The sequence below is a fragment of the Lampetra planeri genome, chromosome 24 (genome assembly GCF_965212315.1).
Source record: "Lampetra planeri chromosome 24, kcLamPlan1.2.h2, whole genome shotgun sequence".
Taxonomy (NCBI): Eukaryota; Metazoa; Chordata; class Hyperoartia; order Petromyzontiformes; family Petromyzontidae; genus Lampetra; species Lampetra planeri.
In genome coordinates this window covers 3,591,744-3,619,726 of record NC_136130.1, presented here as the reverse complement: position 1 = coordinate 3,619,726, position 27,983 = coordinate 3,591,744, and the positions used below count along the sequence as shown (strand labels likewise).

The 27,983-nt window shown below is 47.3% G+C and overlaps 1 protein-coding gene across 1 annotated transcript in view; it reads right to left on the bottom strand.

The window, feature by feature from the left end:
* AGBL4 (AGBL carboxypeptidase 4) overlaps window positions 1-27,983 on the bottom strand; it is a 430,370-nt gene that overhangs the window by 157,338 nt on the left and 245,049 nt on the right. Inside the window, exon 7 of the mRNA XM_078605791.1 lies at window positions 18,234-18,328. Within this exon, the coding sequence (XP_078461917.1) occupies window positions 18,234-18,328 (95 nt within the window). The remainder of the gene's footprint in view (window positions 1-18,233; window positions 18,329-27,983) is intronic.

Sequence of the window (27,983 nt, the reverse complement as noted above, 5' to 3'; positions counted from 1 at the left end):
TCTGTTTGCTGAACTTCTCTGTTTGCTGAACTTCTCTGTATAATGAACTTCTCTGTTTGCTGAACTTCTCTGTTTGCTGAACTTCTCTGTATACTGAACTTCTCTGTTTGCTGAACTTCTCTGTTTGCTGAACTTCTCTGTTTGCTGAACTTCTCTGTTTGCTGAACTTCTCTGTTTGTTGAACTTCTCTGTATGCTGAACTTCTCTGTTTGCTGAACTTCTCTGTTTGCTGAACTTCTCTGTATGCTGAACTTCTCTGTTTGCTGAACTTCTCTGTTTGCTAAACTTCTCTGTATGCTGAACTTCTCTGTTTGCTGAACTTCTCTGTTTGCTGAACTTCTCTGTTTGCTGAACTTCTCTGTATGCTGAACTTCTCTGTTTGCTGAACTTCTCTGTACGCTGAACTTCTCTGTTTGCTGAACTTCTCTGTTTGCTGAACTTCTCTGTATGCTGAACTTCTCTGTTTGCTGAACTTCTCTGTTTGCTGAACTTCTCTGTATACTGAACTTCTCTGTTTGCTGAACTTCTCTGTTTGCTGAACTTCTCTGTATGCTGAACTTCTCTGTATGCTGAACTTCTCTGTATGCTGAACTTCTCTGTATACTGAACTTCTCTGTATGCTGAACTTCTCTGTATACTGAACTTCTCTGTATACTGAACTTCTCTGTATGCTGAACTTCTCTGTTTGCTGAACTTCTCTGTATACTAAACTTCTCTGTATACTGAACTTATCTGTATGCTGAACTTCTCTGTATGCTGAACTTCTCTGTATACTGAACTTCTCTGTATACTGAACTTCTCTGTATGCTGAACTTCTCTGTTTGCTGAACTTCTCTGTTTGCTGAACTTCTCTGTTTGCTGAACTTCTCTGTATGCTGAACTTCTCTGTATACTGAACTTCTCTGTTTGCTGAACTTCTCTGTTTGCTGAACTTCTCTGTTTGCTGAACTTCTCTGTATGCTGAACTTCTCTGTTTGCTGAACTTCTCTGTTTACTGAACTTCTCTGTATGCTGAACTTCTCTGTTTGCTGAACTTCTCTGTATGCTGAACTTCTCTGTTTGCTGAACTTCTCTGTTTGCTGAACTTCTCTGTTTACTGAACTTCTCTGTATGCTGAACTTCTCTGTATACTGAACTTCTCTGTATACTGAACTTCTCTGTTTGCTGAACTTCTCTGTTTGCTGAACTTCTCTGTATGCTGAACTTCTCTGTATGCTGAACTTCTCTGTATACTGAACTTCTCTGTATACTGAACTTCTCTGTATGCTGAACTTCTCTGTATGCTGAACTTCTCTGTTTGCTGAACTTCTCTGTTTGCTGAACTTCTCTGTTTGCTGAACTTCTCTGTTTGCTGAACTTCTCTGTTTGCTGAACTTCTCTGTATAATGAACTTCTCTGTTTGCTGAACTTCTCTGTTTGCTGAACTTCTCTGTATACTGAACTTCTCTGTTTGCTGAACTTCTCTGTTTGCTGAACTTCTCTGTTTGCTGAACTTCTCTGTTTGCTGAACTTCTCTGTTTGCTGAACTTCTCTGTATGCTGAACTTCTCTGTTTGCTGAACTTCTCTGTATGCTGAACTTCTCTGTTTGCTGAACTTCTCTGTTTGCTGAACTTCTCTGTTTGCTGAACTTCTCTGTATGCTGAACTTCTCTGTATACTGAACTTCTCTGTTTGCTGAACTTCTCTGTTTGCTGAACTTCTCTGTTTGCTGAACTTCTCTGTATGCTGAACTTCTCTGTTTGCTGAACTTCTCTGTTTACTGAACTTCTCTGTATGCTGAACTTCTCTGTTTGCTGAACTTATCTGTATGCTGAACTTCTCTGTTTGCTGAACTTCTCTGTTTGCTGAACTTCTCTGTTTACTGAACTTCTCTGTATGCTGAACTTCTCTGTATACTGAACTTCTCTGTATACTGAACTTCTCTGTTTGCTGAACTTCTCTGTTTGCTGAACTTCTCTGTATGCTGAACTTCTCTGTATGCTGAACTTCTCTGTATACTGAACTTCTCTGTATACTGAACTTCTCTGTATGCTGAACTTCTCTGTATGCTGAACTTCTCTGTTTGCTGAACTTCTCTGTTTGCTGAACTTCTCTGTTTGCTGAACTTCTCTGTTTGCTGAACTTCTCTGTTTGCTGAACTTCTCTGTATAATGAACTTCTCTGTTTGCTGAACTTCTCTGTTTGCTGAACTTCTCTGTATACTGAACTTCTCTGTTTGCTGAACTTCTCTGTTTGCTGAACTTCTCTGTTTGCTGAACTTCTCTGTTTGCTGAACTTCTCTGTTTGCTGAACTTCTCTGTATGCTGAACTTCTCTGTTTGCTGAACTTCTCTGTATGCTGAACTTCTCTGTTTGCTGAACTTCTCTGTTTGCTGAACTTCTCTGTATGCTGAACTTCTCTGTTTGCTGAACTTCTCTGTTTGCTGAACTTCTCTGTTTGCTGAACTTCTCTGTTTGCTGAACTTCTCTGTTTGCTGAACTTCTCTGTTTACTGAACTTCTCTGTTTGCTGAACTTCTCTGTTTGCTGAACTTCTCTGTTTGCTGAACTTCTCTGTTTGCTGAACTTCTCTGTTTGCTGAACTTCTCTGTTTGCTGAACTTCTCTGTTTGCTGAACTTCTCTGTATACTGAACTTCTCTGTTTGCTGAACTTCTCTGTATGCTGAACTTCTCTGTTTGCTGAACTTCTCTGTATACTGAACTTCTCTGTATGCTGAACTTCTCTGTATACTGAACTTCTCTGTTTGCTGAACTTCTCTGTATGCTGAACTTCTCTGTATGCTGAACTTCTCTGTATACTGAACATCTCTGTATGCTGAACTTCTCTGTATGCTGAACTTCTCTGTTTGCTGAGCTTCTCTGTATGCTGAACTTCTCTGTATACTGAACTTCTCTGTATGCTGAACTTCTCTGTTTGCTGAACTTCTCTGTATGCTGAACTTCTCTGTATACTGAACTTCTCTGTTTGCTGAACTTCTCTGTATGCTGAACTTCTCTGTATGCTGAACTTCTCTGTTTGCTGAACTTCTCTGTTTACTAAACTTCTCTGTTTGCTGAACTTCTCTGTATGCTGAACTTCTCTGTTTACTGAACTTCTCTGTTTACTGAACTTCTCTGTTTGCTGAACTTCTCTGTTTACTGAACTTCTCTGTTTACTGAACTTCTCTGTGTGCTGAACTTTTCTGTGTGCTGAACTTCTCTGTATGCTGAACTTCTCTGTGTGCTGAACTTCTCTGTTTACTGAACTTCTCTGTTTACTAAACTTCTCTGTTTGCTGAACTTCTCTGTATGCTGAACTTCTCTGTTTACTGAACTTCTCTGTTTACTAAACTTCTCTGTTTGCTGAACTTCTCTGTATGCTGAACTTCTCTGTTTACTGAACTTCTCTGTTTACTGAACTTCTCTGTTTGCTGAACTTCTCTGTTTACTGAACTTCTCTGTTTACTGAACTTCTCTGTGTGCTGAACTTCTCTGTGTGCTGAACTTCTCTGTATGCTGAACTTCTCTGTGTGCTGAACTTCTCTGTTTACTGAACTTCTCTGTTTACTAAACTTCTCTGTTTGCTGAACTTCTCTGTATGCTGAACTTCTCTGTTTACTGAACTTCTCTGTTTACTAAACTTCTCTGTTTGCTGAACTTCTCTGTATGCTGAACTTCTCTGTTTACTGAACTTCTCTGTTTACTGAACTTCTCTGTTTGCTGAACTTCTCTGTTTACTGAACTTCTTTGTTTACTGAACTTCTCTGTTTACTGAACTTCTCTGTTTACTGAACTTCTCTGTATGCTGAACTTCTCTGTTTACTGAACTTCTCTGTTTGCTGAACTTCTCTGTTTACTGAACTTCTCTGTTTACTGAACTTCTCTGTTTACTGAACTTCTCTGTTTACTGAACTTCTCTGTTTACTGAACTTCTCTGTTTACTGAACTTCTCTGTTTACTGAACTTCTCTGTATGCTGAACTTCTCTGTGTGCTGAACTTCTCTGTTTGCTGAACTTCTCTGTTTACTGAACTTCTCTGTTTGCTGAACTTCTCTGTTTACTGAACTTCTCTGTTTACTGAACTTCTCTGTTTACTGAACTTCTCTGTATGCTGAACTTCTCTGTGTGCTGAACTTCTCTGTTTACTGAACTTCTCTGTTTACTGAACTTCTCTGTTTGCTGAACTTCTCTGTTTACTGAACTTCTCTGTATGCTGAACTTCTCTGTGTGCTGAACTTCTCTGTTTACTGAACTTCTCTGTACGCTGAACTTCTCTGTTTACTGAACTTCTCTGTTTACTGAACTTCTCTGTTTGCTGAACTTCTCTGTATGCTGAACTTCTCTGTATGCTGAACTTCTCTGTATGCTGAACTTCTCTGTATGCTGAACTTCTCTGTATGCTGAACTTCTCTGTACGCTAAACTTCTCTGTACGCTAAACTTCTCTGTATGCTGAACTTCTCTGTATGCTAAACTTCTCTGTACGCTAAACTTCTCTGTACGCTGAACTTCTCTGTATACTGAACTTCTCTGTATGCTGAACTTCTCTGTACGCTAAACTTCTCTGTATGCTGAACTTCTCTGTATACTGAACTTCTCTGTATGCTGAACTTCTCTGTACGCTGAACTTCTCTGTATGCTGAACTTCTCTGTTTGCTGAACTTCTCTGTTTGCTGAACTTCTCTGTACGCTAAACTTCTCTGTATGCTGAACTTCTCTGTTTGCTGAACTTCTCTGTTTGCTGAACTTCTCTGTATGCTGAACTTCTCTGTACGCTGAACTTCTCTGTTTGCTGAACTTCTCTGTATGCTGAACTTCTCTGTATGCTGAACTTCTCTCTTTGCTGAACTTCTCTGTATGCTGAACTTCTCTGTTTGCTAAACTTCTCTGTATGCTGAACTTCTCTGTACGCTGAACTTCTCTGTATGCTGAACTTCTCTGTATACTGAACCTCTCTGTATGCTGAACTTCTCTGTATGCTGAACTTCTCTGTATGCTGAACTTCTCTGTTTACTGAACCTCTCTGTATGCTGAACTTCTCTGTATGCTGAACTTCTCTGTATGCTGAACTTCTCTGTATGCTGAACTTCTCTGTATACTGAACTTCTCTGTATACTGAACCTCTCTGTATGCTGAACTTCTCTGTATGCTGAACTTCTCTGTATGCTGAACTTCTCTGTATGCTGAACTTCTCTGTATACTGAACCTCTCTGTATGCTGAACTTCTCTGTATGCTAAACTTCTCTGTATGCTGAACTTCTCTGTATGCTGAACTTCTCTGTATGCTGAACTTCTCTGTATACTGAACTTCTCTGTATACTGAACCTCTCTGTATGCTGAACTTCTCTGTATGCTGAACTTCTCTGTATACTGAACTTCTCTGTATACTGAACCTCTCTGTATGCTGAACTTCTCTGTATGCTGAACTTCTCTGTATGCTAAACTTCTCTGTATGCTGAACTTCTCTGTATACTGAACTTCTCTGTATACTGAACCTCTCTGTATGCTGAACTTCTCTGTATGCTGAACTTCTCTGTATACTGAACCTCTCTGTATGCTGAACTTCTCTGTATGCTGAACTTCTCTGTATGCTGAACTTCTCTGTATGCTAAACTTCTCTGTATACTGAACCTCTCTGTATGCTGAACTTCTCTGTATGCTGAACTTCTCTGTATGCTGAACTTCTCTGTATACTGAACCTCTCTGTATGCTGAACTTCTCTGTTTGCTGAACTTCTCTGTTTGCTGAACTTCTCTGTATACTGAACCTCTCTGTATGCTGAACTTCTCTGTTTGCTAAACTTCTCTGTATGCTGAACTTCTCTGTATGCTGAACCTCTCTGTATGCTGAACTTCTCTGTTTGCTGAACCTCTCTGTATGCTGAACTTCTCTGTTTGCTGAACCTCTCTGTATGCTGAACTTCTCTGTTTGCTAAACTTCTCTGTATGCTGAACCTCTCTGTATGCTGAACTTCTCTGTATGCTGAACCTCTCTGTATGCTGAACTTCTCTGTTTGCTGAACCTCTCTGTATGCTGAACTTCTCTGTTTGCTGAACCTCTCTGTATGCTGAACTTCTCTGTTTGCTAAACTTCTCTGTATGCTGAACCTCTCTGTATGCTGAACTTCTCTGTTTGCTGAACCTCTCTGTATGCTGAACTTCTCTGTTTGCTGAACTTCTCTGTTTGCTGAACTTCTCTGTATACTGAACCTCTCTGTATGCTGAACTTCTCTGTTTGCTAAACTTCTCTGTATGCTGAACTTCTCTGTATGCTGAACCTCTCTGTATGCTGAACTTCTCTGTTTGCTGAACCTCTCTGTATGCTGAACTTCTCTGTTTGCTGAACCTCTCTGTATGCTGAACTTCTCTGTTTGCTAAACTTCTCTGTATGCTGAACCTCTCTGTATGCTGAACTTCTCTGTATGCTGAACCTCTCTGTATGCTGAACTTCTCTGTTTGCTGAACCTCTCTGTATGCTGAACTTCTCTGTTTGCTGAACCTCTCTGTATGCTGAACTTCTCTGTATGCTAAACTTCTCTGTATGCTGAACCTCTCTGTATGCTGAACTTCTCTGTTTGCTGAACCTCTCTGTATGCTGAACTTCTCTGTTTGCTGAACCTCTCTGTATGCTGAACTTCTCTGTTTGCTGAACCTCTCTGTATGCTGAACTTCTCTGTTTGCTAAACTTCTCTGTATGCTGAACCTCTCTGTATGCTGAACTTCTCTGTATGCTGAACCTCTCTGTATGCTGAACTTCTCTGTTTGCTGAACCTCTCTGTATGCTGAACTTCTCTGTTTGCTAAACTTCTCTGTATGCTGAACTTCTCTGTATGCTGAACTTCTCTGTATGCTGAACTTCTCTGTATGCTGAACCTCTCTGTATGCTGAACTTCTCTGTACGCTAAACTTCTCTGTATGCTGAACTTCTCTGTATGCTGAACTTCTCTGTACGCTGAACTTCTCTGTATACTGAACTTCTCTGTATGCTGAACCTCTCTGTACGCTGAACTTCTCTGTTTGCTAAACTTCTCTGTACGCTGAACTTCTCTGTTTGCTAAACTTCTCTGTACGCTGAACTTCTCTGTATGCTAAACTTCTCTGTATGCTGAACCTCTCTGTACGCTGAACTTCTCTGTTTGCTAAACTTCTCTGTACGCTGAACCTCTCTGTATACTGAACTTCTCTGTATACTGAACTTCTCTGTATGCTGAACTTCTCTGTATGCTGAACTTCTCTGTTTGCTGAACTTCTCTGTACGCTGAACTTCTCTGTACGCTGAACTTCTCTGTATACTGAACCTCTCTGTATGCTGAACTTCTCTGTTTGCTGAACTTCTCTGTACGCTGAACTTCTCTGTATGCTAAACTTCTCTGTATGCTGAACTTCTCTGTATGCTGAACTTCTCTGTGTGCTGAACTTCTCTGTATGCTGAACTTCTCTGTATGCTGAACTTCTCTGGAGGAGGGGAGCTCGGCCTGCTCTTCCGCGCAGTCCAAGAAGTCGTGGAGGGGGTGGGAACGCCCACGCCTGACCCCACACCACCTGCTCATCAACTGACCTGTGGCGGACAGAGGGAGGAGCGATTCGAGAAAAATGCCCCTCCCCCTCATCCCCATTGTTTCAACTAAAACTAACAATTTTTTTTATTTTACGAGGTATGGGCCAACTGAGCTATGTAGTTATTTTTCAGAAGCGACCTGGCGATCACAGATTATAGCTCAACGAAGTGGCTTATCACGTGGAAATGTACAGCAGCCAAACACTCTAAAGGGACGTTGATTCTAAAGGTGCAGGGGAAAGCCGGAAGACCGGGAGAAAAGTCCGCGCGACCACGGGGAGAGAGACATTCAAACTCCAAATATACAGCAGCAGCAGGCGTCAGGGTCGTGATCGAATCCATGACCTCCTGCATACCAGGCGAGGTAGTTAACATCTCCTGGCCACCGTGGCTCCCCTGCCGCCCCGGGAGATGGAGTCAAACCGGCGGCCTCTGCATTGCAAGTCCGGTGTCACCACGTGTGCTTGCAAACGTGATTATTTTATAAATTAACTTCTGAAGGCTCTTCTGACATGTCCTGTCGTTCATTCCCGATGGAAGTTGCAATGGCTATAATAAGCCGGTGGCAAAATGCGAGATGGACAACGTTTTCTAAGTTCGTGTTGATGTCCGGCAAAGGTTTGCCGCTCGATGGCGATACGACGACGCAACATCCCCCCCCCTTGTCGTCGGCAACCCGATGCCTGATGAAAGGCTAGCAGAGGCCTTCATCCAGCAGTGGATATATCGTGGCTGCTGCTGACGACGGTGATTCATTCACTTATTCGCGGCACGCCCTCGGATGACTTTTCACGTCATTCACCCTCAGCCCCTTGTCAATCAGCGCATTGTCGGAGGAAGGTCACGTCGCCATGCCATCGTCAGTCACGGGGTTTTTTGTTGTTTGTTTGTTGTGACCATACTTAATTTGGAGCTTTCGTGACCGCAGGGATTACTCTTTGATTCTTTCGGTAAAGTCACGTATAAAGATAAAATAATAAATTAAATAATAGCATACTACGACGTTTCGATTGCAACACAAGCAATCATCATCAGGTATAAAAGAAATAGCAACACAAATCTAACCAGAAAACTATAGACAGACATATAAGCAGACGGATATCACAAAGATACAGAGAGAGAACACGCATCGGCACAAAGAGAGAGATCGTCTCTGTGACGAGGCCTTAAATAGAGAGAGGGGGGCGGGGGCGGAGAGAGGGAGGGGGCAAAGAAAAAATTAGCATGTCAATGGGTAGGACGACGTGTGGTACGGTACGCAAGCTTGAGCTTGTCTTTTTTCTCTCTCTCTGGGTTTTTGTTTTCTCTCTCTGCCAGTGTCCTCTCTTTGGAATTTTCACACTTAAATTCTAACTTAGCAATCTTTGAAATACGTAATCAACTAGGCTATGCGTTAATTGTGTGTTGGCCGACTCTCTGTGTTGCATTACATTACATTTCGATATTTTGCTAGGTTATTTAATTTTAGTGTGTCTCTCTCCCGTTCTCCTAATTTTCAAGCTCGCGTACCGTACCACACGTCGTCCTACCCATTGACATGCTAATTTTTTCTTTGCCCCCTCCCTCTCTCCGCCCCCGCCCCCCTCTCTCTATTTAAGGCCTCGTCACAGAGACGATCTCTCTCTTTGTGCCGATACATGTTCTCTCTCTGTGTGTATCTTTGTGATATCTGTCTGCTTATATGTCTGTCTATAGTTTTCTGATTAGATTTTTGTTGCTATTTCTTTTATACCTGATGATGATTGCTTGTGTTGCAATCGAAACGTCGTAGTATGCTATTATTTAATTTATTATTTTATCTTTATACGTGACTTTACCGAAAGAACCAAAGAGTTACCATACTTCACCACGCACTGTGCTACGTTGGTGGTGTGGTCCGTGAACACTGCCCGCTGCTGTCCTGGTTGTGTTAATCCAGGCCTGGCGGTCAATTCCACCGTCTAACTGGGGGGGGGGGGGGGTTGGAATAAATCTATATTTTTCGGGAGAGTGATCATCAAAGTTATTAACCCAATAGCGAGAAACATTCATACGACGCCAGTTATCAAGGTGGTGGAATCATGCCGAATGACCGGCACCTGCATTCGATAATCCCATTACGGCAAAGCGACATCGATAATTCATCAAAACTGATCATCATTAGCCACGGTCAATCCACTGCTGGACGAAGGCCTCGCCAGGCTGCAGCCACTTCTCGCGACCCCACGATGCCTTGCACGCGAGCGAATTCCATATTCCGTTGCTCCATCTCCTTGGCGCGCGTGCTCTAGGATGCGTCATACGTAGGCTTGTTCTCTGTGTTTCTTTCCCTCCTCCTCCTCCAAAAAACGAGATTGTTTCGTCTTCCCACTCCTTACGGACCTTCGACGCAGCGCGTGCAATTAACCGCCGGGCTCGTGAAGCGAATGATCACTCCCAACCCCTTTGCGCTTCTGCGTTCCATCTGGCCTCAAAGTCGCCGTGACTTTGGAGCTTGCAGCCGAGCAGCGCACGCCCGGTCCAGGCTTCGCGTGCGATGAACAACAACAACGACAAGCAACACGCCCAACGGTTTGGTCAACGCTGCAGCGTGACCTTGCTAGAAGGGGGCGTGGTGCGGGGGGGGTGGGGCACGACGCGGTCAATGTGTGAGACAAACTTGAAGCGAGCATTAAGCGACGAGCGCGATGAGTGGCGGCTCGCTCTGCTTGTGTCTGTCCACTCACGTCTGTCCACGCGACGGGGCTGGCTTTGGTGTTGCACCTCTGAATCTCTGAAGTAGTCCAGTGGCTTGGAAGTGGGTATGGGGCTGGAGGCAGCAAGGGGGTTGATGGATCGTGATGAGATGGAACATTTAGCTTTAACGTCACAGTCGCTACGTGGGTGAGCTACGGTCCGTGCTGCAGCGAGGCCTCTTCGGATGCGCGTCGACTCTGCAGCGCATAGCTCCGGTCGGCGTGGGCCCCCGGTGCAATGGGTGACACCGGGAGGCCTCAAGCCAAAGCCGCCCTCGCCCCCCCCCCTTCCCTTAGAGCCGGCGCCTGGGCAGCCGTCTCGCAGTTGCACCGCCTGCACACTCGATGGCCGCTGCCGCCGCCGCGATGGAGAACGGGGGACCCCGACTCGTCGTTGGGCGAGACCCGATCACCCCCCAACGCTGGGTGGCGATTTGAGTCGCCGCTGCGAGTCGTGATGCGACACAAAAACAAGCGACACGCGGCGAGTGTCGGCGGAGGTCTCTCACTGACGGCAGCAAACGATGGCAGCCGTGAGCGTTAGAAATAAAAATAAAAACCCATAATCCTGGAGCAGGAGATTAGTGCTGGATGCGGCAGTCACGTTTGCAAATGTGATTTGTTACTTTGATCCTCACCTGCTGTGTGTAGCGATAGTCCAATGTCAATGTGGAAGCTTATTGAGGGACTACGTATGTGCAGTGTTATCTTGGTGTGGTCTGGGATGGCTTTTTGTTGTTGTTGATTTTGACGCCTTGCTCACTTTTGATACATCAAAGTGAAACATTGTTACGTTATTATATTTAGTGACTTGCTCATCTTTTTTTCTCTATTTTTCACTACTATCGTATTATTGTGTATTGTTTACTGCTGTAACTTACTGACCCGCCCATACCGGACATCTCATCATATTCTTCCAGTCAAAGTAAAGATTCTGATTCTGATTTTGTTTCATAGGTTACGCTCTGCTGATGAGCATCAGAAAGTTGAAATCGGTCCAGGGTTTGTTGCAGAAGACCAGTCCGCGAAGCATTTTGATTGATGGATTTTTTTTGTAATCAATGATTCGCAATCCACCAACACAAAGCATGATGATTTTGAAATATCTCACGGTGAAGTATTTTATGTTGTTGAATTTAGGACATGCACGAATCTCTATACAACCCATTAACATTTGTCCCCAAAGTGTTGCTATCACTGGCGTGAAGCCGTGCTAACTGATGCGCACTCATACATTCATGGTTTCATACATGTCGAAGCCCTTGACACACATTTGCATATGCGCGTGCATGCGTGCGCATGGTTTTAGTAGGGAGCGGTAGTGCAATGGTGAGCGCACTGTGCTATGAACCTGGCGACCCAAGTTTTATTCCCGTGCACGGCCAACATCAGTGAAGATTATCTGGATTGGTCCTGGGCCTCGCCTAGGTCAACTCAGCCTCAAATGAGTACGTGGTGCGGTGTGTAAAATCATCGCCACTGGGAGACAAAGGCGGCCGGGCGTGGTGCTGGCCACCCATCCCCTCGTGTGCCGTAGCGGCCTTCATAGGTGCTCACAAACAGCACTTAACCCCAACAGTCTGTTAAGGATATACAGGGGATCGTTGTCTTTGTATTATTTTGTGACTGAGCTGAGGCCATCAACCCGCCGCATGCCGGCTTAAGACCTCAATATCATCACAATTGGTTGGAGACTGGAACACAAAACACGATTTCTTAGCCATGCCAGCTCAGTGAACTGACGAGGTATTAGGCACTTTCCTAACACGAAGGGCGACATCCCAACTGTGTGTGGCCCAAGATGAAAGTTGTTCACCACCAGCTGGTATAAGTGGGTAAAAATCACAGCCTTTGTCCAGGCCAATGTTACAATAAGCTGAAATCTCAGCGTGGAGAATACGGGGATAATGCACGCTCATCGTGGATCGGATACTGCCCATGTGTATTGGTCAACACACTGGACTTGTAATCCAGAGACACCGGTTTGAGTCATCCCCGGAAAGTTGCAACAACGGTGCAAGCTTCTCAAATCCCTCCACCGCTATCCAGCCTGATGTATAAATGGGTGACACCACAGTTGGTTGATCAGTGGTGGGCTAAACTGTGGGTACTGCCACCTTTTTCAAGATGTCTGACCATACTCTTAGGTTCGTTCGGTAAAGTCACGTAGGTATCAAAATAAAATAAATTAAATCACGACGCTTCGATTGCAACACATGCAATCGTCATCAGGTGGGAAAACCACAGCAAGAACATATTTTTTTACTGAAGTGGGAGAGAGATGCCGTGGTAAGAGGTTATATAGGTAAGAGAGGGGGGAGGGGCAACAAGGGGAGTAGGGGGAGGGGGTAGGGGGAGGGGAGCGTTGCGTGATCAGCATGGAAGAGAGGGGCTCTCTGAGAGCTTCCTCTATTGAAGGCCTTTCCGCCAGCATAGGTACAACAAAGAAATTGCAGGGCTGCTGCTTTATATTTTATATTTGTCGCACAGGCAGAGCAGAATAAAGGAGAGCGTGGTGACCTGAGCGGGAAAAGTGAAGAGTGCTCACTCTGAGCATTCGACTCCAAAGGGAAGGAATCTCGCCAAGGATCATTTGGTGACGAAGATTGCGAAGGTGCAGATGAGCAAAGAAATTAGGGCATGGTATTGATGTAATAGAATAATAATCATCTCCAGCCCTCTGTCAATATACCGCAGAATGGGGGATCCCCACGTCGTGTTCGTCACGGAGAGTTGTTTGGCCATACTTCACCATGCCCATCAGCGTGGGTTGGTGGAGGTCGAGGGGTCGGGCCCGGCTTGATGTTCGCCGTGACAGGGAATCGAAGCGTGGGTCGCCGGTTCAGAGCGCAGCGCGCTATAACCACTGTGCCACCGCTCCATGATTTGATGCATTATTCATTCCTGTAATCGTTCTCGCGTATTGTTTCCAGATTGTTTATGGGAAATCAGTAGCAATGCATAACGATTGACATGACGTGGCAGTCAGTCAGCAGTGGATAGAGGATGATGATGGTTATTAAAACGGTGATGAGCAATGAGTAATTACATACCTGATGATGATAACACAAGCATGGTCACGATTATGATGTCATTCTACCATCTGTTACAATAATGGCGTTTAAGATCATTCATAAAGGTGATGATCATGATAACAGTATTCGACAACTATGGCCACGATTATGATGTCATTCTACCATCTGTTACAATAATGGCTTTTAAGATGATTCATTACGGCGATGCTGATAATGATGACGAGTTTGATACAGGCGACGAGGACAAGAAGCATCATCGCGTGATCATACCCGGTGATCTGAAGCTGATGTCATAAGTGAATTATGATTTCACGTTGATGATGATGATGGCTTGGATGATTATGACGATAAGGATATTAATTATAATGCGTTTTACAATGATCATGAAGTGGAGGAGTTTATGACGACGATGATTGATGGCTTTGGTGGGGATTTGTTTAACGATGGCGGTGATGATGCTTACGCATCCATCCCCAGCAATAGGGGGTCTGCGTTTAAATTTAAGAATCGATTCCTTGCGGTCCCCATGCTTCCCGTCACATCTGCATTATCTCTCATTTTGTGTGGCTTATTCAGTATTGTCGTCCTTTTTGGTATCATGTATGGCGAGCATCACACTCAAATCAACGCATTCTTATTACGAATATGAGCCAGGAATGTGTGTCACGCGCGTGACGTCACTCCACATGAGGCCCCCCCCCGCGTGACGTCACTCCACATGAGGCCCACCCCCCGCGTGACGTCACTCCACATGAGTGGGTGGATTTTTACACGAACGCAGAGGAAGGTCGAGCTGAATATAATATGACGTTTCTTTACAGAAAGTGACGATAAAATATAAATCTACGCTGCACAGTGCTACATTCGTGCGTGACGTCACATGCCCGCGTGGAAATTTACACTAATGCACAAGAAGGTCGCACACTCCACATGCCGCACCCCTCCCCTCATTAATAATCATGCGCGGGTGACGTCACTCCACATACCGCACCCCTCCACAATTACCATTAACGGGTGACGTCACTCCACATGGGGCAACGCCCCCATCCCCCCTCATTAATAATCACGAGCTGAACAATTTTTCTATTGAATATTTCAGATGTACTGCAATAAATGGACGGGAAAACAAGCTAGTAAGTTAGTTACACCATTGGAACCTCATTTGCCAGTAAAAAATATGATAATTGGGTTTTTACCCTTCTATCTGGCAACAAAACTGACACCTTCAAGGACAGTGCATATATTATCAGAGTTATGTTTTTTTGTTTGCATTATGACTGCAGGTATTGTGGTCTATGCAAACATGACTCCTTGTAAAAAAAGGTGTCAGTTTTTGTTGCCAGATAGAAGGGTAACAAAAACTATTATCAAGCTAGTAAGTCTAAGAGTTATGTGTTCTTCTCTCTGCCTACTCCTGTCCCTTTCTCTCTGTCTCTCTCTCACTCGTGTCCGCTTGGTCTCTGCTCCCTGGGTCACAGAAGGCGATCGTCACGGTCACGTGAGCGCGCGCGACCGTCATTCGGAGGATGACGCTCCGACAGTCGTTGGCATTTTGTCGTCGTTTTGTCGAACACATAACAAGTCTGACGATGACCATGCCGACGATGCGTGGTAGACGCAGACGAACGCTACAACAATTCGACGCGCAGGCTTTCGCGACCCATATTATTTTCAGATTAACATGTAAGACCTCAAAACAGGAAAGCTTCATCACAATTCTGGCAAATCGCCTGATGAAGCTGGTTGTAACCACGAGTGAAACGTCGCGGTTCACGAACTGTAAATGTTGCGGGTTTACTCTCCAACACACAACCCGGTGGTGCTGAACTCGGAACTAATTTGCACGTTTTGTTCACCTGCCAAACCTTAGGGGCCGTCCATAAATGACGTCACGCGATTTTGGACGATTTTTGACCCCCCCCCTTCGTCACACGGCGTCACAAAAAGTCAGACCCTCCCCTCAAATATGACGTCACAAAGCTCTGCCCCCCCCCAAAAAAAAACATGCTTCAAATCGCTTTAAACTATTGTCATTGTAGTGCGTATTTAATGTGGCGCTGTACTCTGATGTTGTAGGAGAAAACATTTATTAAAAAGTCTATTTAATTAAGTAGAACGTGTTGTCTATCTTTATTTAAAGTTGCGCATTTTGATGTGACGTCACATTTATCACCCCCCCCCCCCCTAGTCACACATCGTCACAAATGTCTGACCACCCCCCCCCCCAACGGACGGCCCCTTGCTAAATGGCTGCGCCGTGTGATGGTGGGTTAACGACACATCTTTTTTTTTTAACATCGACGCGATCTAACCCAACAGTAATGCCGTGACAATCGACGCATCAAATCCTCTCCCAGCAACAATTCCCCCTTGTGCCGAGCTCGGCTCCACCCTGGCAAGCGGCGTCGCGGCAAGGAACGTCCGCGCTGCGACGGACCAACCACCGAATGTGTGGCGAGCATCAGACTCAGGCCAAATGGACCTTTCCCAATTGGGGAATATGCGGGGGGGGGGGGGCGAGCCAAACGCCAGCTGCACTTGGCTTTCTTTGTTGTTGTTAACGGATCGCTCCGTACGAGAGTATTCATTAAAACGTCCGAGGAGTCGGTGCAAATGAGCCTGCGTGTGGATTAGCATAAGGGAAGGGTTTATGTTGCTGTGTGTGCGTGCACGAGCAAACTGCGGGGCAGTGGTGCGATGGTTCGTGTGCTGCTGCTGCTATGAAGCTGCTCATCCAGGTACAATTCCTGGAAGCGTTGTTGACTGCAGGGGTTTGCTCTTTAATCTTCCAATGACTTCCAACGCATGAGCTCTTTCCATCTGTCCGTACATAACGTGGATCACTTTAATTCTCGCGAAGCTAATCTCGTATGAACGAAACTTTGGAAAACTGGCCACATTTATCAAAGAGTTTTGCTCAAACGTTGCAAACTTAACCCACCAATGAAAAGAACAACAGTATTGGCTGCTCTGCGTTTCCACGCGACGATAGACCACTTAGTTCAGCTACCATTCGCGGCCAGGTCGCTTCTGAAAAACAGCTGTACGGCTCAGTGGGCCTCACCTGGCAAACTAAAATAGTGAATCGTAGTAGTTAAGTGACTGTGTTTGTTGTTTGTGAGAGATTGCTGGGAATTAGTATCCGCTACTCTCCTTAGTTGAACTGCATGAAGGCCCATCGTGAGTCATTATTTACGGCCCTTCTTACACGTGACCGTGTGGGAGAGCTCATTGAAAGGCATTTATTGATGTATTTAGCCATGTGGGAGCTTGTAGAGTGATTAACCACCAAATTGTTAGGTTTTTTTTTCTTCATTTCAGCTTGTAAGACAATTGGTAACGTGACTGGAAGGTGTTACCTACACCTCTGGGCCTCCCCTAGGTCACCTCAGCCTTAACGTTAACACCTCGTGCAATGTGTTACTGCTCGCGGTGGAGAGAGAAAGGTGGCCATGCCTGGCGCTGGCAACAGCTCCGCTTTCATGTTCATCGTTTATAGTTTAGTTCAGGGGTTCTTAACCTGGGGTGCACGCTGCATCCGCTGTGGGTGCGAGATGCCCTTTCTGGGGGTGCGAGACATGGCCAGGTTTCTTTAGAAGGTGAATCATCGACAACACAAACTAAGCACGGACACGTAAGTACAACTACTTTGTTTCATCAAACCTGTGTATTTATTATCATCAATTTTTTTTTACGATTGAGAACCAAAGGGTTGCATGCTGCAGTAAAGGTTTAGAACCACTTGTTTAGTTTCATGTGCCGTGCCAGCCTAACAGAGCTCGCAGATGCAATACATCGTCGCCTCGTCACAGAGACGTTCTCTCTCTGTGTGGCTATGTGTGTTCTCTCTCTATGTATCTTTGTGATATCTGTCTGCTTATATGTCTGTCTATAGTTTTCTGGTTAGATTTTTGTTGCTATTTCATTTATACCTGATGATGATTGCTTGTGTTGCAATCGAAACGTCGTATGCTATTATTTAATTTATTATTTTATCTTTATACGTGACTTTACCGAAAGAACCAAAGAGTGACCATACTTCACCACGCACTGTGCTACGTTGGTGGTGTGGTCCGTGAACACTGCCCGCTGCTGTCCTGGTTGTGTTAATCCAGGCCTGGCGGTCATTTCCACCGTCTAACTGGGGGAGGGGGGGGGGTTGGAATAAAATCCCAATTTTTCGGGAGATTGATCATCAAAGTTATTAACCCAATAGCGAGAAACATTCATACGACGCCAGTTATCAAGGTGGTGGAATCATGCCGAATGACCGGCACCTGCCTTCGATAATCCCATTACGGCAAAGCGACGTCGATAATTCATCAAAACTGATAAGTGTAATTATTTGACCAATCTTATTTATTATTTGACAGACAACTATTACAGGTGTACCATGTTTACCATGTTCACCATGTTTAGTTGTCACAAACCATAACAAAGGCTCACCCTCTTTAGCCTCACCCTACCATATGAATAAAAAGTGTGCTGTACTTGGCCCTTCCCCCCTATCCAACCATTATATAAACGGAGTGGTAGCTCCTGCAATCTCTCATTTACTTGATACAGCTGTCGTGGCTGTGACGGTTCCACCTGAAGACGGAAGCTTGTGTTTCCTCCGAAACGTCGTGATTTTTATTTTTTAGTTTTATTTAACTTTTATTAATTTTAATGTTTTTACCTACGTGACTTTACCGAAAAAACCTAAGAATATGAATCCTTGCAGTCACGAAAGCTTCAAATCTAGAATTTACCGAAAGAACCAAAGAGTAGATGCAATACAATCTGTGCGACTGAATTGGGGTACGTGTATCTGTTTGAGCTCCCAAATTCTCCTTTGCCATGAAAATGAATAATACCATTTGCGACATTGACAAACTGGGGTTAATTAAACAGACACGGGAGTGAACTGGTGTGGTGGTGGGAGTCGTCGAAGCAGTTAGTTCGCACTCACCATTGCGGGCGACTGGTGGACTTGACAACAGGCGTCATCCCGTCTCTGTACAGGCTCCTGGTCTTGCTGAAGTTCACGAGGTTGAAAATCGCGCGCTGCGCTCACAACAGCATTCAAGTGGGGGGGGGGGGGGGGGGGGGGCACGAAACGTCAGTTAAGTACCGCCATCAAGTTCCATTCGCAAAATAAACTTTCTTCGGTTAACATGTCGGTCGCAATCAAAAGTGTCTCCATGACCAAACGAGCGTTGGCATTGGCCCACAGCAGCATCAATCATCACCACCACCACCACTACCAGCAGCACCATGGCCTGTACGTTGACAGCCCTTGGACCAGTGGTGTAAATTCCACGTTTCTATGGCTTTGACAGTTGATGTTCACCGCACTGTTTCGTCCGTTGTATGTATGTTGAACCTCTTTCGCATCGTACGTAGCCAACACTCGCTAATCAGAGATGCGGCGTAAGGACGACAAACTAAACACAAACAATAGTTCTACAAAAACGAGTTTTCAATCTAAACGATTTAATAGTGGACAGCTCCAGTGGCTTCCCGATATCGGAAGAGCGTTCCAGACGGCCAAAGACGCGCATCTGAAAGCACCGCGCGTGACCACGTGTACAGCGCGTGGCACTCCTGCACCTGGTAAGATAAATATTATATATATAATTGTTTTATTTGTATATTTTAAAGTTATTTGTTTACCTTTCCTATACTTTGCACTCCTATCGTGTTTTTGTGTATTTGTTGTTGACACGTTCTGACCCCGTGCCCCTAGTGGACATCTGTGCAAAAAGAGCTTCATAGCTCACGGGATTTCTTTAGGCTGAGCTGCACACACGTGACACGCCAGTCACTCTGCGGCATCGTCTACGCACGAGCTTGTTCACCCAGTCGCCTTTGTCTCACCGGCGCTGATGGTGACACTCGGGACTGAGGCCCAGAGGAGGCCCAGCACCGATGTAGATGTCCCCCGCCACGGGTGTTAGCCTTGGCCAGGAATTGGAACTCAGAAGGCTGGGAGCACAGGGCAGTGTGCTAACCACTACATCGACAATCTTGAGTTGAAGCTTTCGTGACTGCAGGAATCCATACTCTTTGGTTCTTTCGGTAAAGTCACGTAGGTAGAAAAATCATAGATCACGACGTTTCGATCGCAACACAAGCAATCGTCATCATGTGGGACAACCACAGCAAGAAAAACTGCTGAAGACCTTCACACACAACAGAAGACCTTCAGCAGTGTTTTCTTGCTGTGGTTGTACCACCTGATGACGATTGCTTGTGTTGCGATCGAAACGTCGTGATCTATTATTTTTTCAACTACATCGCCACTTGCAACAGCGCACACAACACACACAAGCACACACATAACACACACAACACACAAACACAACACACACACAACACACAAACACACACATGACACACACACACAAAACACACGCACAACACACACACAACACACACACATAACACACACAACACACAAACACACACAATACACACAAAACACACACACAGCAAACACACAACACACACAAACATACACATAACACACACACCATACAAACACACACCACACACACAACACACATAACACACAACACACACACAACACACAAACACACACAACACACACACCACACAAACATACACACAACACACATATACAAACCACATGCACAACGCACACAACACACAGCACACACAACACAAACATAGGCCGTTGAGGCGTGCATTGTTGGCAAGCCCGACCGTGGCCAGCACCAGTGGAGAGTGAAACCTGAACAGGTCCCAATCTCGACTCAGCGTCACATCGACACCGTGTGTGGGGTGTGAACCACTGCGCTTGGGAGACGAAGGCAGCCTGGTGGAGTCCAGCTCACGCAACGCCCTCGTGTGCAGTCCCAGCCCCCATACGTGTCCACACCACACACACATAGACAGACAAAGATCCCCGTATGGCCTGAACAGACTGTTGGGGCAAGTGCTCCTTGCGAGCACCTATGAAGGCCGGCACGGCACACGAGTGGGTGAGTGGCCAGCACTACGTCCGACCGACTTTGTCTCCCCAGGGGCGATGTTTACACACTGCACCAGGTATTCATTCAAGGCTGAGTTGACCTAGGGGAGGCCCGGGACCAGTTCACATAATCGTCACTGGTGAACTCTGGTCGCCAGGTTCGTCGCGCAGGGCGCTAACCGCTACACTACCGCTCCCCACACTATCCATGCGTACAAACACACCACGTGCACCCGCCACACGACATACGCGCATTAAGATTCAGCAGTGGATTCAGGGGAGCTGACCGTAACGATCGCGAGCTCATTAATACGTACGTTGTGGTACATCAAGCGAATGGTGGATAACGCATCTGCTGTTGGCGAGCGAGCGAGCGAGGGATCGAGCGGAGGGGCTCCCCCAGTTTCCCCGTCGCGACTCCACGCGCCACACCAGACACCAGCCGGGGCTTGACATCGCCAGCCAGCGATGGACACGATGGCCGTGACCCATTCCCCGCTGTTATGCGTGTTGAACTTCTTTCGCACCGTACGTAGCCAACCGTGCTCATCGGGGACGGACAATAAACTTAAAACACAAAACAACAGTTTGAAAGAAATTCGTTTTAAAGCTAGATTTAAAATTGCTTAGCTCCCAGTTGTTCCTTAATATCGGAGGGAAGAGCATTCCAGACGGCCGCAACATCGCACCTGAAGGCTCGCCGATGCAGTGAAAGATGTGCGACAGACCAGGGGGTGACGCTGACATCTCTACGTGGCTGGATTCAATCCGCAGCAGACTCAATCCATCGTCTTACAATGTTGTTACATTGATTTTAGATTTCGTAAATGCATCCCATTACAAAATCCTGGGCATTAAGTTATCCTTGCATGTGCGCTGAACTTCTTTCCCACAGTACGTAGCCAATCGTGCTGATCGGAGATGCGGGGGAAGGACAGCAAACTAAACACAAAAAGCAGTTTAAAAGAAATTAGTTTTGCAAACAAGATGTAAAAGTGCGTAGTTCCAGTGGCTTCCGAATATCGGAATATCGATTGCGCCGTCGGGAGCCGCTCTGGCCACCAGCTGTCAGCATCGGGACACCGCTAGCCACGTCTGGTTATCGATGCCGAGATCCGGACACCGGACATAATACATCGAGATGTCGATAACGCTGTTGAGATTCTAACGACCGCTACAAAGAAGGCCCCTCGTCCAGCGTTGAAGTGCCAAAGGGATGTACATATGCAATAAATAATAATACTGACACCAACACTAATGTTACTCTTTGGCTTTTTCGGTAAAGTCACGTAGGTAAAAAATTAAAACAAATTAAATCACGACGTTTCGGGCGCAACACAAGCGTCCTTCTTCAGGTGGGGACAACTGAGCGAAAGCACGAAACGTCGTGATTTAATTTATTTGAATTTTTTACCTACGTGACTTTACCGAAAAAAGCAAAGAGTATGAATCTTTGCAGTCACGAAAACTTCAAATCTAGAACACTAATGTTATTTATCTATTCAGTAAATGTTTGTTACACTTCTTTCGTAACATACGTAGCCAACCGTGCTCATCAAGATCCTTCCAGACTATCACGAGAAACCCCCACGATGCACACGAGGTGGTGACACCTCAACAATCCGCACAGGCGGGGCAGGAACCCTCTTGCTGTGCTGCCAATCTTCGGGTCACTTTGGAGCCCCTGCCGGATTGGGACTTTCACGAACATTCGTGATCCACCAACCCTTGCCTCCAAAGTGCCACCACGCCTGGCCACAATATGACCTTCCCCGTCTTAATCCAGAGGTCCCACTCCCGCATAGGGTCGGCAGCCCGCATGTTCTCTCTCCGTGTGCGCAGAGATCCGCGGACTTACTCAGAGACCCATCGGCTCACATACACTTACACAGTAGATACATTGACATTGAGATCCATATAATTACATAGAACACCATATTCATCAATAACACTGCCTTAAAATGAACAAATATGTACATATCAGAATAAGAATATGTATTCATACTGGAGGAATCCGATGGGCTACAAAGCTCTTTGTCAGATATGTGACGTTTCGGGCAATGGACCTTCCTCGTAGCACTGATGTGTTACAGACAGATGTGTTGAGGGTTTTGTTAATTGTGTTCTGCGCGACAGCCAATGCAGCATCACAAAATAATCTGCTTACTTTTGTAGAACCCACGCCCACTTTTATAGACAACCATAGACTAACATACACTTAACATGGTCCATGGGGATTTACATAGAACACCGTAGACTTACATAGAGAACCACAGATTTGCTTTCGCGATCCATAGACTTCCACGTAGATCCATAATGCTCTTTGATATTCTTGCACGAGGTCAGAGACGTTGGCTTTCTGTCGCCATGTGACTTTTCTAACCCTCTGCCTCTTCTCTCGTCACATCCGCTAAGCCCCGCGGAGAAAATTGATCTCGAGATTGTCAGGTGCGTGACGACGAAACTTGACGTTGGGTCTCAGGATGTTAACCACCTCGCCCGGTATGCAGGAGGTCGTGGGTTCAATCCTGACCCTGACGCCTGCTGTATATTTGGAGTTTTCGTGTCTCCGGGTTTTGTTCCTCTACATATAGAATCAATATTTCTTCAGGGTATTTGGCTGCTATACATTTCCCCGTGATGATGCACCACTTCGTCGACCTATGATTTGCGATGGCTAGGGTCGCTTCTGCAAAAGAGCAATAGGTAGCTCAGTGGGGCCTTACCTGGTAAAAAAAACAATATAAAAAAGCACGGTAAGATTTAGTTGAGAAAATGTGACAGCCACACTCCAACGTGGTTGTGATGTCTGGATCTCAACAGGGGGTCGGTGGCCCCAGCTGGCTCAACCGGAGGGCAAGCATCCAAACTCGACAAAGTCAATCGCTTTTATTGTCACACATCTGGCTGGAAGGGGTGGGGGCGAGGGGGGCGAGCGGTAGCAATGACGGCGCGAATACTGCACTGTGAATCTAGCCCACCTGAGTTAGATTCCCGTTAGAGCCGTCCCCGAGGAGTAGACGGGGAATCGGGACGACCGCCCTGGGCCCCGTGCTTTGGGGGGACGGGCGGGGCTGCGCTTCGAAGTCACGGTGTTAGATGTAATGCTTCCGGTGTAATTTGAAGGCGTCGGGGTTGGAGGGGGGGGGCACACGGTGTGGAAGTTGCCCCAGGACCCTTACCCCCGCAGTAGAGGGCCTTAATTCCAGGGCACGGCTAACATCTGTGGCGAGAGAGTGATCTCCGCTAGCTCGGTGGGGCCAGCGATATACATGCGTGCTGCCCTCGCCCCCCCCCCACTACCCTATGCTCGTGTAAGTCTGCAGGCACACCACTTGTGACACTGACCATATTCGCAAATGTGGTTGAAATAATTAAAACCCAACTTGATTGCTATATTAGAACCGGGAGTGAAGCGGTGATCCAGCAGTTAAGGGCACTGCCGTTACGAACCCGAGTGACGCGAGTTCGATTCTCCGGCCACGGCTATCATCAGTGGCGTGTGATATCCGAACGGCTCACGGGGGCCCCACCCCGACTTCACCCGCCACCCCGCCCTGACGAGTGTGGTGAAGTATGGTCAAACAATCCCCCACGACCGACGAGGCGTGCGAGAGGTCTCTGATCCAACAGTTGATTAGACGACGGACTTCAAATCGTTATTAGCGTATAATGACGCAGCCGACGCATTGGCCATCGCAATGTGACTTACGTATCACTGCAGGGCCATTTAGCCAGGAGGAAAAACCCTACGTCCGATTTCGTGCGGCTCACTCTGTTTAATCAAACGCATCGGATAATCAACCGTGGCGGCTTCTGACAGCTGTAACCGTTCATGAATTCCTACAGCCACTGTGCATTCCATGGATTTGACAAAGGGCTGTCAATTATATAGATGTCAAAAAAGCACGCAAGTGATCGAATTTGGCTGCAAAGCGCCCCACGCAGCGAGTGCGCGATGCGTTGGTGGGGCGCCCACCGCACGCACCGCACGCACCGCACGCACCGCACGCACCGCACGCACCACATGCCCGCACCGCACGCACCGAACGTACCGCACGCACGCACCGCACGCACAGGGGCATCGGTCTCAGGGGCCATCCCCTTAAGTGCACCATTACCGGCCGGGCAATGTCAACCGTCTTCTGGCATCATCAGGAGTCTGACCTTTCTCACCTTGTTCCCCTTTGGTTCACACTGCTGACCTCTCTTGGTGCTCTTTTTAAATAAATACTGGTTCCTGCCGTAGGACCTACACGGAGGGCCATCCCACGCCGCCGTCTGGACCGATCCGGGTGCGCAAGCTCTGTCCTCAACCACCAGACGTCCCCGACTCGCACTTGCCCCTCTGGGGCGGTTGAGCGTCGACAAGAAATCGAGACACAAAGCCCGCGCACCGCACGTGGCTTCGCCCAGGGGAGATGTCCACGCTCAGCCTGGTGCCGCTCACGGATCGTCGTGGTCGTCGCACTCGATGATGTGGAGACCCACGCCTGTCAATCCACGGGGGGGGGGGAGGAGGACTGGCCAGAGGCGATGGATCGCGGCAACACTCGGAGGAACATTCGAAAGAACGTTCACTACTAACTTCTGCTACTGCCATAGGAATGTGGAATTTCCACCGTTGGCACAGGACTTTTCAATATCAATGAGCTACCACTCAACGCTTCCCTTGAGCTGGCAGACGTTGGTTTTGTGAAAATGTGAGTTTCGCAATCAACGTGTTCTTCCTGCCCACCAGGCGAGGTGGTTAACATCTCGCCACCGTGGCGCGGTTAATTGGTCAAGGTGCATACGGGACGGTCGGATACGCGACGTTGCACCGCATTAGAATTCGCAAACCGGACGTCGTTGATTCCGTTCGGTTGTTGGGCCCGTCACTAATTTCCCGCCACCCCCTCCCCTTCACCCTAGCTCCCCCCCCCCCACCCCCCCCCCCCCCTTTGCCCCCCACCGTTCCCTTAACGCTCGGGGGACAAAATAAACTATGGGGGTCTCAGGCACCTGATTCTTTTCGTCCCTTCAGGCGAGATCACTTTCGCAAAAGCAAAATAAATTACCCCCAGTTATTATGTAAGTGATTCCACAGATGCGGTTCACCCCGGGCCGGGTTTTCATGCCGTTTTATCTCGAGCTTTTAAGGCAAGCGAAAATAAATATATTGCCTCTGCACACCGACATACACGGACACACACACACACGCGTTCGCGCGTGCACTTATATTAATAATAAAAATTTGATGGAGCCGCCGCCGCTGCAAATGAATGAGTAAATAAACGCTCGTTGCGCCCGGCGCTCAGATTTCCCCGCGTGAAAGCTCCCACAGGCGTGCGGCATCAGAGGATGTATTTCACTCGCCTACGCTTAAGTGCGTGTCATATATCCGTGCGTAATGGTCTCGTCAGCGCGCACCACAAGGAGGCCGTGTCTGCGTGGCTACGCCGCAACGCAGCCCTGCTGCACGTGGGCTGCCCCGAACCCAGAAGCAGCAGCAGTGAGGGTTGGTGGATCACCACCACCAACAACAACCGCTATTCGCCACTAAGTGGCGGTGACGTCACCACGACACTTGTGCCAGGCTATGTGCACCTTGAGGCCACGTGAAGTGTCGAACGCACGCTGGCAGGAGGTCACGGGGCAGACCGAGGTGCCATGGGTCGATTGACTGAGATGACTGCCAGATGCACCACCTGTGCCCCCTACTGTGCCAACTGGTTGAACAGAGAGGAGCCACAGACCTGCAGGATCGCAAACGTGCGGTGAACCAGCATCAACAATTGCCCACGTTCTGCGGTCCTCTCTATGTGAATGTGCTTTCGGCCAGGTGATGAGCGTATGTACGTATGTTTGTATGTTGAACTTTTTTCGAACCGGACGTAGCCAACCGTATTAATCGGATGTGCGTTTACATATGGGAGGAAGCCGCAGCACCCGGAGAAAACCCATGCGTGTGAGGGGGAAACGCTCTATCCCGCACAGATGCAACAGGTGGAGTCTACATTGTTGTTCCTGGCGAGCTAGGGTATGGTTGGCACCTCCTCGACGCCCACGGGAAGGGAATTTCAGAACATTCGTGCGGTGATCTGCTGGCAGGAGGTCACAGGGCAGACCCAAACGCCACGGGTCGACTGACTGAGACGACTGGCTGATGCACCACCTGTGCCCCCTACTGTGGCAACTTGCTGTGCTTTAGCCACCCGGCGCTCCGCTCGTTGTTGTGAGCGTCGCTCCTCCGCTCTCCGTTGCTGTTGGAGGGCGACTGCCTCCAACTGCCCAGCAGCTTTCTTAACGAGCGTCCTCCACAGAAGCCGATCTTGACACCGCTGGTACCGGTCATCGGCACACACACACACAGAGACGTTGCTGTGAAACTCCGTTCGTCTACCCGTGAGCGTCGAGAAGAGAGGGGCCGTGCCCTCGCTCTGCCAGCAGAATGCAGCACGGAAAAGCGTGGACCGATACCATCGGTGCCTTGTCGATGGCACAAGGGTGTTGCGCCCGTCGCACGCGTTGCTTGTCTCCAGGGCGGCTCCGGTTACCTCCCACTTGCTTGATGGATCACTGGCTGTTTGGCTGGAAACATCTTAATATACCGAGAACTGCAGAGCAATTGTTGGCACCGGCTCAACGCCCGACAGCCTTCCAGTTTGTATGTGATTCCTCAGCTGTGAGATGCAATTTGCGTGAGCGGCCACGCATTATAAAATGATCCAGGATATATGTATATATTTTTAGAGGCACCTCAACCACTACATGTGGGCCCTGTGCATACGGAGGAAGTGGAGGAGCAGAAATGGACAGAGAGAGGGACACACCGAGAGAGAGAAAGATACACAAAGAGACAGACGCGGAGAGATACGCTGAAAACAGACACGGACAGAAATCGACACGGCTGTAGACATGAAGAGACAGACACAGAGAGACACCGACACAGACTGACGCAGGGAACGAACCAAAGTGATATAGAGACAACCACAGAGATAGAGAGACAATCACAGAGATATATAGATAGGAACAGACGCACGAGAGAGAGAGAGATACACATACAAACTGCAATTGTCTAAATACATCACTCTGTGTATGCCATTGAGAGTAGTGAGCGGTGGCACTGTGGTTAGTGCACTGCACTGAGTGTGACTCCCAGTCACGGGTAACACGAGTTGTGAGCGATATCAGAACTCCCCCCCTACGCCCTTTTATCAACCCACACTGACCAGAATGGTGAAGTATGTTCAAACAACCCCCTATGACCGACACGGGCATTGTTCCAATCCTGGACTTACAGGGAGATGTCACATAATGTCATTCGGTGTGCGCGAACGCACTTAACCCCAAAAGTTTGTTAAAGGCTATACGGGGGATCTTTGTCATATTTAAGCATATTTTCATCATCAGCCATGAGCTATCCACTGCTGGATGGCGGCCTCTCCAAAACATTCCCATCTCTCACGCTGCCACCAAATTGTAAATGTTGCGTGTTCAGTTTGTTTGTCGTTCTCCCGCACCTCTGCTTAGCACGGTTGGCTACGTACGGTGCGAAAGAAGTCCAACATACGTACGTGTCACCAACACTCACGGTGCCGCAACAACAACGTGAGCTGATCTCGCCACGCTCCGTGTCCGCGTGGGGTGGGGGGGGGGTCCCCTCCAGGGAGCTCCCTCCTTCGGCTCCGTCGTTAAGTCTCGAGACCGCCGGCCGTCATTGCGTCTTCCCCAATCGAGCCC